The sequence below is a fragment of the Onychostoma macrolepis genome, chromosome 03, assembly GCF_012432095.1.
Source record: "Onychostoma macrolepis isolate SWU-2019 chromosome 03, ASM1243209v1, whole genome shotgun sequence".
In the NCBI taxonomy this organism is placed as follows: domain Eukaryota; kingdom Metazoa; phylum Chordata; class Actinopteri; order Cypriniformes; family Cyprinidae; genus Onychostoma; species Onychostoma macrolepis.
Genome location: NC_081157.1, coordinates 17,125,624 through 17,139,467, shown reverse-complemented (window position 1 = coordinate 17,139,467; position 13,844 = coordinate 17,125,624). Strand labels below are relative to the sequence as shown.

The 13,844-nt window shown below is 39.9% G+C and overlaps 1 protein-coding gene across 1 annotated transcript in view; it reads right to left on the bottom strand.

Annotated features, from left to right (window-relative positions):
- The window catches only part of mosmoa (modulator of smoothened a), a 31,763-nt gene that overhangs the window by 12,327 nt on the left and 5,592 nt on the right, over window positions 1-13,844 (bottom strand). The window contains exon 2 of the mRNA XM_058771521.1: window positions 1,409-1,621. Within this exon, the coding sequence (XP_058627504.1) occupies window positions 1,409-1,621 (213 nt within the window). The remainder of the gene's footprint in view (window positions 1-1,408; window positions 1,622-13,844) is intronic.

Genomic DNA, 13,844 nt, shown 5'->3' with positions numbered 1-13,844 from the left:
TGCAATAAGAAGCATTTCTAAACCTGTTGTCCAGCAAAAGAACATGGAACATAACATGTTTTTAATCCACAACAGGCAAATAACTTTCCTTTTGTGATCTGATGAGGCTTCATATCACAGAATGAGGCAGAAAATATGTTCTATACTGTAAAGTCGATTAGCAATGATTATAAATATACTTAATTAGTATGAAAATACCAGAGATGGCTTGAATAACACAACTATACATTGTTGCAGTCGAGTGTTTATTGTGTTTGTTTTATCACTCAAAACATTTATATCATCTGTTTATTCAGTTACAGGAATAGGAATGCCTTTTTTCATATTAGGGGTTTTCCTGGAGTATCATGAGTTCTGTTACTTCTGTGATGCATTTGTGGAGTTTCTGCACGAGGGCGCCCTCTGGCTTTCAGTATGAATGAAACCGACATTAAAGCTGCAGTCCGTAAGTTTTGCCTCTTTATCGCCATCTGTTTGAAACCTGCAATTGCAGTTATTTGCGGAATTATTTTCCTAACACGAGTCGTGCACCGGCACGGCTCCAGCGCGGATGAATCTAAAGTTTTAAGGAGTATGTGTGGCTGTCAGTCACCACACCGATTCTAGGCTAAGTCTTGGAAGTATGGCCCAATTAAGAATTTTCACCAGATATTGTCATCTGAACGAGTAAGTAACAAGTCTACCATTTCTGAGGAAAAAAGCAATACAATAAATCGAGTAAAATGTGTGTAATCCCACATAGGCTATCTGTAATCCAAGACTTAGCCTAGAATCGGTGTGGTGACAGACAGCCATACATACTCCTACAAACTTTAGATTCGGTGCACGACTCGCGTTAAGAAAATTCCGCAAAGGCCTTTTTCCACCCCTGGAGCCGTTTAATGCACGTTTTAATATGAATGCGTGCGCTTTATTTGACTGCATTTGCACTGTTGAACACTACCACCCGCCCATATCATTATAGAGCTTGAAAGAGCCAGGACAATTTTGAATATAATTCCGATTGGATTCATCTGAAAGAAGAAAGTCATATACACCTAGGATGCCTTGAGGGTGAGTAAAACATGGACAAATTTTCATTTTTTGGGGGTGAACTAACCCTTTAAGGCAAGAATAACGTTTTAAAAGTATAGATTTGGCACCAGTATCGTTAAAAACCCCCAAAAGATACCCAACCCTAACTATATGTGCCATATGCACAGGCTTTCTTCTTTACGCTCCATGTATAAGACTTAAAGGTGAAGTGTGTAGTTTCTGTACCCCTAGAGGTAGCAATTTGGGAATTGTTAGTTAAACAAATTCTCGCAATTCTGAGGGACATCACTGGTGTGCTGAAACTAACACTTGGGTCAAAAAAGGCAAGAGAAAAAACAGGAGGGTTGATTCAAACATGAGATGTGTCACTCACTTCCTGTGAAGGCGATCCATCTTGCGTATTTTGTGGCTTCTCGACGCCAGTGCGAGGCCACCAGTAGGCCACAGGTGACCGTGAGGGAGATGATGCCCATGATGATAAAGAAGAGTGTGGTGACCCACTCCGGAGGGAGTCGCGGGGGGATGCAGGTTCGATCTCGTCCGTGAATGGTCTGACATTGACGCACCAACCCCACAGTAAGAGCTCCTGGAATCAAATACAACAACAACAACAACATCAATGACGTGTGATTCACATTCAACCCGCATAACCTGAAGGGTGTTATGCAGGATCTGCTCTTTATCAGGAATGAAGTCCTGGCTGTCCAGTTATGGACTAAACTATAACATGGCACACCAGAGACAAACAAAAACAACATAGCCGTAGAGTATAAAGTTCAGAGCTTGTTTTCTACAGGAAAACACGCTGCACCTGTCAGACGCAGAGTCCCTGAGGCTGTGTCTGCCCCGCTGTACGATCAGGTAAGTAAAAAGCATTTTCAAGAATGACATTTACAATGCTGAATGCACACTGTTTTCTGGGCCAGGTACTGATATGAATAAAATAATATCATACCACTGTACCATTAGAATTTTGGTACCACAGTAGTTTAAGTGCCGGTTAACTATGGTTACTTTTCACTCCAGTCTTCACAGCCAGCTAAATCCTTACAGCAGCTTTACAGTCAGATCACACACATGGCCACCCAAACAGATTAACTAGAGATTAACCTGTAAGAGACTGGACGTTAACCTGTGGGCCTCAGTCACACAATCCAGTTAAGACCATACACAAGGTTTAATGTGTTAGGTCTAGAAGTTGCACTAAAAATTATGATTATGCAACTCAATTACTGCCATGGTTCATTTTTATGCGTCACATATGTTTTCTTTCCTACCTATATTTATGCATTTCATTCAATATTTATGCACGCAATTCAATTTGTGTATCTAGATATAACCGACATTAACAATTTCACTAATTAGAGGTGACAATTCACTGCCAAAGATTGTTCTACCAGGGAATGACCTGCTTAAGGGCAAAGTCCCAAAAACAATGGTGGCTGGGTTTTGCTGGATCAGTAGGTTATCCCTGTTGGCATCTGTTTTCACAGGCTGAACATTCAATGGACTCTTTTTCTGTTTCTGCGGTTCTCCGAAGTGGACGGTGTCATCGATAGTTTAAACTAATGGGAGACAACAGCAAATGTGATTTTTGCATTCCCATTTGCTCCAAAATCAAATGACTTTCCAAAAGATGAAGACGAAGAAGAAAAATTATAGAAGGACTGATTACGGAGTAAGAAGAAAGCAAGCTTCCATTGGCGTTTGTAGTGTGGTGATGAGGTAAGCTTCACTGTCGACTCCATAGAAACAAAGGTGTGCAAATGCAACTGCATTTATTGGTGGAGCAGAAATAACAGGGTTGTGAATTGTGATTTGTAACATGCTGGGTAGTGAGGACCTACCTTTTTACACAAGACCAAACGCGTTTTTTGCAGTTAGAGGCGCCTTTTTAAAAAATCGTTTTCTGTTGGCAGTGAGCATTCTGCGTGCTGTTTATGCGCCCCGGGCACCTTGTGTTTTTGCAGGAACGCCTGAGTGCCTGAAGTTAAAAAAATTAAAAAATTTAAAAAAGCAACTCTGAGCGGAAAAGCGCTGCACGTCATCGGTGGGCCTTCCGTTGTGGTGACGAAAGTTTACGGTTGCTTAGAAAGTCTGGAGACTGCAACGATGGAGGGCAAACTTTTTGGTGTCTGTCACGGGTTACCCGGAGCTGTATTTTTTAAGGTTTTTGCTAATATGACAGTTTATTTAACAGCAAAAACCAAAGATTTTAGAGCGCTCGCGCTATAATCCTTTGATTAGACTGACAGGACAGCTGATTTGGTGGTTGCCTAGCAACATAAAACCGCAGCACCCTGCTCTTTTTTTAAAAAAGTCACCAAAAGGGCAGTGCGGTGCGCTTCGTGTTTTCAGAACTAAAAATGCATTCGGTGTGATCGGGGCCTTAAGCAGCATTTTTGTAAGACGGCATCAAACAGAAAAAAAGTCTCTTTCTCAAGACTTAAAGTACAGGATATAAATAAGATATATTAGTGAATACATGCATTAAATGCATGCATACATAATATAAAGTGTTAAAACAATTAATAGCATACAGGTATAAAGCATCTCGTCACAGCACAACAAGCAGGCCTTCATCTACAATCCCATCCACAATCAACAACACACAAAGGCACAAGATTTAGTGAGCCAGTCTTAACACGTATGGTATGTTATTCATGCTTTAACAGTGTAAATTCAGGCCTATATCATTTAAGTCAAGTCTATGTTTAGTGCTGCAACAACTCAGACATTGGCAGAAGACAAGTTAAAGAAAAAAAATGTGAAAGACGAGCATGAGTTTGATGGAACAGCCAAGTTCTACTTGCTCATTTGCAGATTTCAGGCTTAAATTACTGTATTGCTTGATGTAACTAATAAAGTAATATATCTACCGTGTTACTTTATGCAATTAAAAGTGTTTTGCACCACCTGGAAGTGTGTGAGGGCTGTACACTAACTAACATATGCAACTCCTCCCAGTGTCTGTATCACTTGAGTCACTTGATCAGAAGTGCATCATGCAAACTCAACCAGGCGCCAAGACAGCCGAGAGACGGAGCACTAGACTTCACCATTCCCATGGCCTCAGGAAAAAACTGACTTCAGATAACGTATCACCGCAATACAAAAAACACCTAATTACACACACAAAAAAAAACATTTATTGGGAATACTGATAAGCTGGTAATTATTTTCTACAAGACTCCACTGTTAAAATACCCAACTTGATTGAAACTGAAGAATTAACATCATCACTAGCTGTGTTTCCATTACCCTTCAAATTCCACAAATTGAAATTGAAAATACGCCCAATGGAAACACAATTTCGCAAAAGCTTCCAAGTATCGCAAAAACGTTTTTAACGCTCACATGAGGTGGTTTTTCAGGCAATTCGAAAAAGGAATATTTTGCAAAACTGCAATAGAAAAGTTTTTTCACATTTACAGCTCACTTGGCACACGTAAAAGTCACATGATCATTCTTTAATGTATTATAACCTCCAAGAAACACCTCAAACGCGGTCACTCTCAAGTATAAAGGGGTTTCCTTTCCATTAATGCTTGAATAACCCCTTATTTACTTTGCACACGTCTGCAGCGCATTACGGCTTCCGACATGGCCACTGGAGCTAATCGCCATCACTCGAGTCAATGCTTGTGTTAACGCGGCGCGGCACGTTTCAGAAGTGCCCCAGACATGGCTCTCTGCACTGCTTTGCTAAAGATACACGTCTACGTCTCCTTTGATTAAAAATAATGGCTAATGCGGTGGCTGCGATATACATAAACCTACCAACATAAGTCATCATGACTTATCGCAAAAGGAAAAAATTGTGTGTTAGTCACATAACATCGGTTAATGGAAACATTGTCATTTCGCAATAGTTTTTTTTAAATCGACATTTAAAAAATATCACAAAAGTTTTGCGCAAATCTGTAACCTACTCATATACACACACTGATAACATTCATTCCATTTTATCCCAATTTTTGCAAACTTCAGCAAGTTTCCTGAAGATTCATTTCATGTGATGTGCTTGTATGTCCTTCCGAGTAAGACAGCATATCAAATGTAAACACATTAACTGAATTGTTTTTTGACACACAAGTGTTTGCATTTTTAGGTCTCACTGCATTTCAGCCTGACTGGGAGTTTTGTTTATGCCCATGCTGGCATGCATTTTGGCCGTCTTGAAGTGCGTAGGATTCCTCTAGTCTTTATCGAGCAGGAAAACAAGGGAGGCACTTAATCAGTTAAACTGACTCGTCACTGTTTGAGCTTACATCTGGTAGCAGTCACATTCTGCTGAGCTCTCCTCTGGAGTGAAATACAACATTTGCATGATTTTGATATCTGTCAAGCACAACAGCACCCAGAGCTCTGTAGTGATGAACGCGCCTGCTGGCACTGATACTCAGACTGGTGCCGCGCTGTCTGTGAAGGCCAAGAGCAGGTCTAGAGAAGCTGTAAGGGAACTTCAAATGCATCACTGAACCAGGATTCACTTAGAGGAAGAATTCACATTACGCCCTGGAAAACAGGCAGGAGATTGTGGAGAATCCACCAAAAAAACATCCTGGACATGGAAGAACTAAGGAAATCCTGTCCTTTACTCCACATACAGTAAAAATGATAACAACTCGCCACCTCTCCCAGTTAGACAGATTTTGTCTAACAGACTGTACCAAAATTTCAGGAATTGATACCAATGCCAGTGGAACGTCACAATTCCCAATACCAACTTTTTGGTGGATAGATTTTTAATGGATGGAAAGAAATCTCTCAGATTTTATTAAATATTCCCTAAATATCTTTATGTGTGTTCTGAAGATGAACTAATTATAGCCATCTAATTTGGCCTTTTATTTATTTATTTTTTCCCAGTTGAGAAAACCTACTTAGGTTTATATTGTTTAGCGTGCACAGTTCAGCACTATGGATTCAATTAGTTCAATAAAACAGATGCATTCATTTTGCTTCAGGCAAAATAAGTTCATCTGCATTACAAGCTCTAGAGGATTTTCACATTTTATAAAGCAAGAAAGTTGATTTATGCTCGGCTTTATCATCATGAGCTGTTACAGGGCTGCAAATGTAAAACAGAACTTCGAGTTTAAGCCAGAGTTTGATGATGGGAAAGAAGCATTTTGTCTTGGTGGGAAGAAAGCCTTTAAAGGGCTTGATAAAGACTAGTGTCTGCATCCGGTAAACATTTCCCTCATCACCCACCAATCCCCTGCTGATTCACAACTTCAGCGTCTAATTCCATCATTACAACCAGCTGGCACGCTATGGTACACTAACAAGAAAGACAACACTGAATCGCACCCGCAACTGCAGTTTAGACATTCATAGGGCACAAACTCACTGAGTCCTTTCCCAAAAACACATGCGCACACACAAAACAGCATCATTTAGAACAACACATCTGGATAAATAAACGTGGAGCAAGTCAGAGCACTGGAGCTCTGCCAAATTCCCAAGAAACCTTCACTGGAAACTAGAAATATACTATTCAGCAGAACATGTCACTGACTAAAACTTTTGTTTGTGATTATCAAGGAACATATGTCCTCAAAAAACCTACCTGAAATCAAATTTGGTAAATGTGCTTGGGAATATTTTTAGTAAATACGGAATTTTCAGGTTTCAATGCAAGTTCAACCAGCTGTGCCAATGTCCACCAGTTTTTTCAGCTTTTTCCTTAAAATAAACAACTTACAACGGAAACAAACATTCTATCTGGCTTAATATCAGAAACGTCAAAACTGTATTTATGCTCACAGCTCATCACTCTTTGACTCAATGCTCTCTGCCAACTGCACAAGTGGTCAAATGCACTTTGATAAAAATATGTGCATTATGAGTCCTTTAAGTGGAGTACTAATTATGAGCTCATGAATGACTAAGCAAAGTTGTACTCACAAGTGGAAAAACTCATAATTCACAAGATACAAAAGTTACAGAGTTGTGACAACATAAAGGGGCACGTATGAAATATGGCAGAAACACTGATCTATAATACCCATAATGGGCTTCATGTGAATCGTTCATAAAGCTGCTGACACCAAATTTTAGATTTGTGGAAATATTCGTATTTTCAAAATTCTATGCGAGACTTGTCAACTAAACAGAAATGCAGTTGCAAGTAGACACTGGACACTGAGATACTAGTTGAAATGTAGTCATTTTAAAAATGCATTATTTGGATATCAGAAGCAGAAAACAAATTAATTTCCTTTCAGCTCAGATCTTGCAAGCATGCTTTTTCTTTGTGTCACTAGCTTCGGGTTCAGAGAAATGCCAACTTGCAAGACGAGCAAAATGTGGGAGTGCATTTACCAGTTTAACAGGGGAAACATTATGAATGAAAGGGAACTGATTTTCTTCAGGAAAGCTTTGTTGACATTCTTTCCATATCATGCCTAATAAAATAGTGTTTATAAGTGCCGCACTACTTTGTTTACAGGGGAAACCATGGTATTTCTGCTTGTCCAAAAGCACCACCTACTGTCAGAGAGTGAATCTGCATTCATATTCATCCCATCTGTTGCCATCATTGTTGCAAATTTTAACCGTATGATGGAAAATATCAATTTGGATAAGCTATCTGGAATTATTTGTCATCAGCGCATTCATTACGCTACAGCAGACCGAGAGAGGATTAAATGCATTATTATTGTAATATAATGCACTTTGTACTGTAATGTTTTATCACCGGTGAATGAGACATGAGATAATCTGACAGCATTGCATTCAACCCTCCGCCAACATCGTCTCGTGTTGCTGTTAAGCCTCTGCTCTGCCTGTGTGCGTTCATATGTTTTGGAAGAGGCGTGGCTTTGGAGAGTGATTTGCAGGGAGGGTGAGATCTTATGTTTTCAAAGCTAGCTAGTTCTAGCCTTTCCAAAATAGTCTACCCTACCTTTAATTGAAAAATACTCATAAGCCACATGCCACTGGTGAAGAAGCTATGAGTGAGGGGTTTCTCTCACAATAAGTGGGCACTGCTTGCATGTCACTGAGAGATAAAGCGGTAAAGACTGGTAACCTTTGGGAGACTCCATTTCAACAGCAGCTTGACACATTCAGATACTCTGGACCACTCTCCTGTTCACAGCCTGTGCGTAAAAAAACAGGAAATGAAGCAAATGCATCTGCTTCCTGAGCACTGCTGTACTCTCATTAGTGCAGGCTGAGCAGCTCTGGAGATATGGAGCGCAATGGGGATGAGTCAAACAGCCTCTGAACCCTAGTGGGTGGAAAGCGGAGGCCGTATGCGGCGCTACAGGCTTGTTCTTTTTTAATGCGCTGAATTCTCTCAGACGCATACAGATGCATACACATCATGTGCCCGTGATGATCCCACAGTAAACACAAGGAAAATGTATTCACTGCTGGAAGCATTACAAGATTTTACCAAAACAACATTTGAAAAAAGATGAATGGGCTTAACAGTTGATGACAAATTACACACTAACAAAAAAGACAATATGGACAAACTATCTTGATGGACGAAATAATGCCAACACGTGGGAAACACTGGCAATATTTCTTTATAAAATCGTTTGGCCACCACTTGCCTTTAAGAGTGCTTTCACACTTGGTTTGATTGCCTGGTCCGAACCAGAGTTCGATTGCTCCCCCCTCCCTCCGCTGGACTGCGTTCATATTTTATTTGGATCCGAACTGCGGTTCATTTCCGTGATTTGGTACGATTGCATTCACATCAGCAGCGAACTGTACCCCAGACAACCCTTTTTAAGCAGACTCGGGTATGGTTCGCGGGTGTGCACCCGAATGCGCACCACAAGTGCTAGTGCGAAAGCGCCCTAATAGAGCTTCCAACCTTCTAACAACTGATTCGTACGACATCTGAACAGTCTTCAGTTGAATGTCAGAACATCTGCCAATTGCTGTAGAGATGCTGGTGGAGGGAATCTGCCTCTCACGCCCGTTTCACACCGCAAGCGTGAGCGGCGCGTGAGCAGCGCGTATTTTTTTCGGCGCCCATGTTAACAAATGAGTGCATTCACACCGGGAGCAGGAGCGTCGCGTGAGCAGCGCTGCAGCGATGGTTTCGGCACCGAGTCTATTTTTGCTGCGCCGCTCACGCTCAATTAAAGTGACAGCACACTTTTGATGGACAAAATAAATATGATCTCACACAAAACGTGCTAAAAATGCACAGAAATGACAGAATAAGCATGTCTAGTGTGTTTTAAGACGAATTGGAGTATGTCAGGAAAGAAAATGAACAATCAAAAATATGTATAGAAGATTTACCCATTTTAACTTTTTTCATTTTTAATCGCCATAAGAAAATTATAACTTAAAGCATTTTATCAAACTCACAACGAACAATTCATCTTGCTCAGGATCGTAAATTACAATGGAGTAGGCTATATACAGTAGGCCTACATAAGAAATTATTCATTCATTATTGACAGCTTCTATAAGAAATGGAGATTATGGGTAAAAGTATATATTATTAAAAAAATTAATAAAAAAACAGTATAAACAGCACTTTCTATATTTGAGTATGACTGAAACATCATGACAGGAGCTGTTTTTGTTGTTTACCATTTACAAGCGAATCCCCAAGACTTCAAAACTTCCATAAACAAAAAAGTTTATAACTGACCAACTTCTAAAAACAAATTTATAGTTGTCTTCGTAAAGAAATATGTCGCTTTGGAGCCGCTGCTGTGACGCTGAACAAACGCTTCCAGTGTGAATACTCTGGCGAGTCTGACGCTGCAGTGACGCTGTAGTTACGCTGACGTGACGCTGCCGCGAAGCTCACGCTTGGTGTGAAACGGGCGTCACTCTCCTCTTCAAAACTGCCCACATTAGTTTGTATTCAATATTCAAGTCAAGTGACTTGTCTGGCCAGGGCAGATGTTGAAATTCATTTTGGTGCTCCAACTGTCCAGGTTCTATTATTTTGACACTGTATTTTTTGCATTTTGACAGTGGTGTCTGTGATTAAACTTTGAGCAAATGTAGCTCTTTCATAGATGTTGGCTTTGCAAGTCCTCTAAACAGCTAAACGGGCTTCCATGATTTACCCATTTTTAGAAGTCTAACAAGTCACCCATGGCTTGTAGAACAAACTAGATAACTACACTGATACACAAACTAGACACTACAGACACCAAAAGCATAAGAGAATAAAATCACAGGATTTCCCCCCCCACTGTAGCCTGCACAAATGTTATTAATCACTTTAATAATGGATTTTCATATTATTTTGTCCAACCTCTGTATATCATGCATAGTGTTGTCAAAAGTACCAAGTGGATCCTGAAATTGTTAAAATGTGACGAAATAAGACTTTATGCATCACCAGTAGAACCAAGTACTAACTCTATTTGGTACTGCTGATTGGCATGCAGTTCATACAGTACCATGCGTATTTGTGTTTGCCCTCTAAAGAGCGACTAAAGAGCACTGAGCATTGTAGCCAGTCTGTTAAGCTGTTGAAATGTTTGTATCAGAATAAAAATGCAGGACTAGATTAGATTAGATCTAAAACGCTGCTTAAGAGTACAGAGGAAAGTATTGGTTAGTATTAGTGAATATCATTCAAAGGTAATGCAAAACGTTTTTTCATGTGTTTTTTTTTTTTTTTTTTAGAATTAAAGGGTTACTCCACCCCAAAATGAAAATTGTGTAACTAATCACATACCCCCATGTCGTTCCAAACCCATAAAAGCTTCGTTCGTCTTTAGAACACAATTTAAGATATTTTGGATGAAAACCGGGAGGCTTGTGACTGTCCCATTGACTGCCGAACAATTTTCACTGTCTTGGCCCAGAAAAGTATGAAAGACGTCATCAGAGTAGTCCATCTGCCATCAGTGGTTCAACAGTAACATTATGAAGCTACGAGAATACGTTTTGTACGCCAAAAAAAACAAAAATAACGAATTTATTCAACAATTCGTCTCCTCTGGTTCAGCGTAGCGCCATTTTGGTGAATCCCCGCTGGACGCAAAGTGCGTACGCTCTTCTGTGTCAGCCGCATAACGGATACGCTATTTGCGTTCAAATCAAAGCGTAAATACACGTAGAAAGTGTATGAAGAAGAGCGTATGCACTTTGCGTCCAGCGGGGATTCACCAAAATGGCGCTACGCTGAACCAGAGGAGACGAATTGTTGAATAAATTTGTTATTTTTGTTTTTTTTTGCGTACAACAAGTATTCTACAAAAAGTAGCTTCATAACGTTACGGTTGAACCACTGATGGCAGATGGACTACTCTGACGACGTCTTTCATACTTTTCTGGGCCAAGACAGTGAAAATTGTTTGGCAGTCAATGGGACAGTCACAAGCCTCCCGGTTTTCATCAAAAATATCTTCAATTGTGTTCTGAAGACGAACGAAGCTTTTACGGGTTTGGAACGACATGGGGCTAAGATTAATGACAAAATTTTCATTTTGGGGTGGAGTAACCCTTTAAGTAGTTTTTGTGTGTGTGTGTCATTTTATAATACAGGTATACATCTCAGCAGCTTTAAATTACATTTAAAATAAAACTGTATTATCAAAAAAGTAGCACTAGTTATAAACTATAAAGCCAGAACATTAAATAAGGAAATAAATACGGTCAATCTTGGAGCAGCAAGACTCTAGAAATGCTTGCTGCAGGTTGAACTGAGTCAGCGAGATGGGCTTTATTTTCTCAAGCAGCCATGAGTCAGTGGCATAAACAGACCGGCCTCATCACTTTTCAAGAGGTCTGTCTCTTTCAGTCGCTTATTATTCCTTTCATGTATTCGGATAAGCATTGCTGAGAGCACGTCAGTCCTTTTCATAAAAACCTCTTCCTAAGAGCTCCTCAGTATGTAGCTCAACGAATTACAATGAACTGGACAAAATAACCAGGTCCACATGGAATCTGAGCCTTAAGAAAGCTCCACGGGTTTTCGCAGAACCGGAACGCTGGGCATTCACAAAAATCTACTAATGGTCTGCCCATTTCGCATGCTTGTTCACTAAATATTTGGCAGGGCTCTAGACTGCGACCATTTTTTGAGAATGTGCGAGTAAAAATTTGCCGTGGTCGCACAGCTCCAAAGTGCCTGCTTCATACAGCGCGCGCTGCAGAGCCGCGGCACATTGTAGCAGGAGTCAGATTTCACTGATTACGTAAAGAGCCTGGTTTATACTCGCCGCGTCAGCACGAGCACGAAGGTGCGCGCCACGGATGGAGCGCAACGGAGGATTTGGTTTTCATGCTAAAGTAAAAGGCCGCTTCTTAAACCAGAGAAGGTGAACATGTTGGTGTTCTTGTAGAAAAAAAAAAAAACATGCAAGTCCTGTCAGCGACAGCCAGTTTAGTTTTACTTCTCTTTTTGTTTTTGTTTTGAAAAGCTTGTTATCTTTGCTGTTTACCTGAAGTTACGCTATGGAGGCTTTCCTTAATTTTTTTTAAATATTATTATTTATTTGATTCCTCAGTGTTTGCTAAACATTCTGTCATTTATTAGTCTGTATATAATACAGCATGTGATGTATCCTATGCCATAAATGTTACGCAAGCTAGTTTGTTAGCCTACTGTTTTATTGTTGTTGTGCTTTTTAATTAAGAATAACAATGAATCCATCTTTTGTTTTAGTCTTAAAAAGTGAAAGGTCTATAGACGTAAGCAAAACAGACAATGATCTTTTCTTGTAAAATGTGACACCAAGATCACGAATTTGAAAATCGCGTTCAAAATCGAATGCGATTCATCTGCGATTTTGAACGCGATATTGCATAGCTTGTCAGTGAACTACGGCTCTGTGTATTAAACGCCGCTCCATCGGAGAGCAGGTGATGGCGATTTAATGCCAATTACGGAACCAGCTTTACTGATAAGATGCGCGTGACAATCGCACGCGATTAATTGCACAGCCCTAGTCTACCCTACCTTTAATTGAAAAATACTCATAAGCTACATGCCACTGGTGAAGAAGCTATGAGTGAGGGGTTTTTCTCACAATAAGTGGGCACTGTTTGCATTTCACTGAGAGATAAAGCGGTAAACACTGGTAACCTTTGGGAGACTCCATTTCAACAGCAGCTTGACACACTTATGCTTTCAATGGCTTGCTCAGTTGGGAACATTCATTTCTAGCGATTATCGTCGATTTGATTACAGATACTATTCAAACTAAACTGAGCTATACAATGACATCTCTGAATTCAATAATGAAATGCCTTTAACTGAAAATTGAGTGTTTAATCTTATCATTATACATTACTGACACTATCCTCTAATTTGATACTGTTAAGTGCTTTGACACAATCTGTATTGTTAAAAGCGCTATATAAATAAAGGTGACTTGACTTGACAATGCTAGCTTGCTATTGCTAGCCTTTCCAAAATCGCCTACTCTACCTTTAAATTAAGTACTTTGGTCCTCCTTTCAGTTGCACTTTATGTAACACCTTTTCTTAAATAGCAGGTGGTTCATGTCAAGCGTTTGTGAAAATGCATGTCAAAAGACCTATATGGGATTTTAACTTAATAGTATAATTTAAAATAAAGCACCATGCTGTAAATTTGCCTCTGACAACTTGTTAATACTAAAAGCTATCAACACTTTCACATGAGGCAAAAATGGCATCTGCCACTTCAAGGACTGTGCCAACATCAAGTAAAAAGTTCTGCAAACATCCTCCAGTTTAAAATACACTTTCATATTTTGTCCACGAGTCAGAATTCTGCATGAGCAAGTGCTTCAGAAACAGTGGGAGGAAGTGGCATTTCTAGTCGGGCGCTTATTTTTCTGCAAACAGAAACAGTACTGTTAAAAATGCCGTCGACA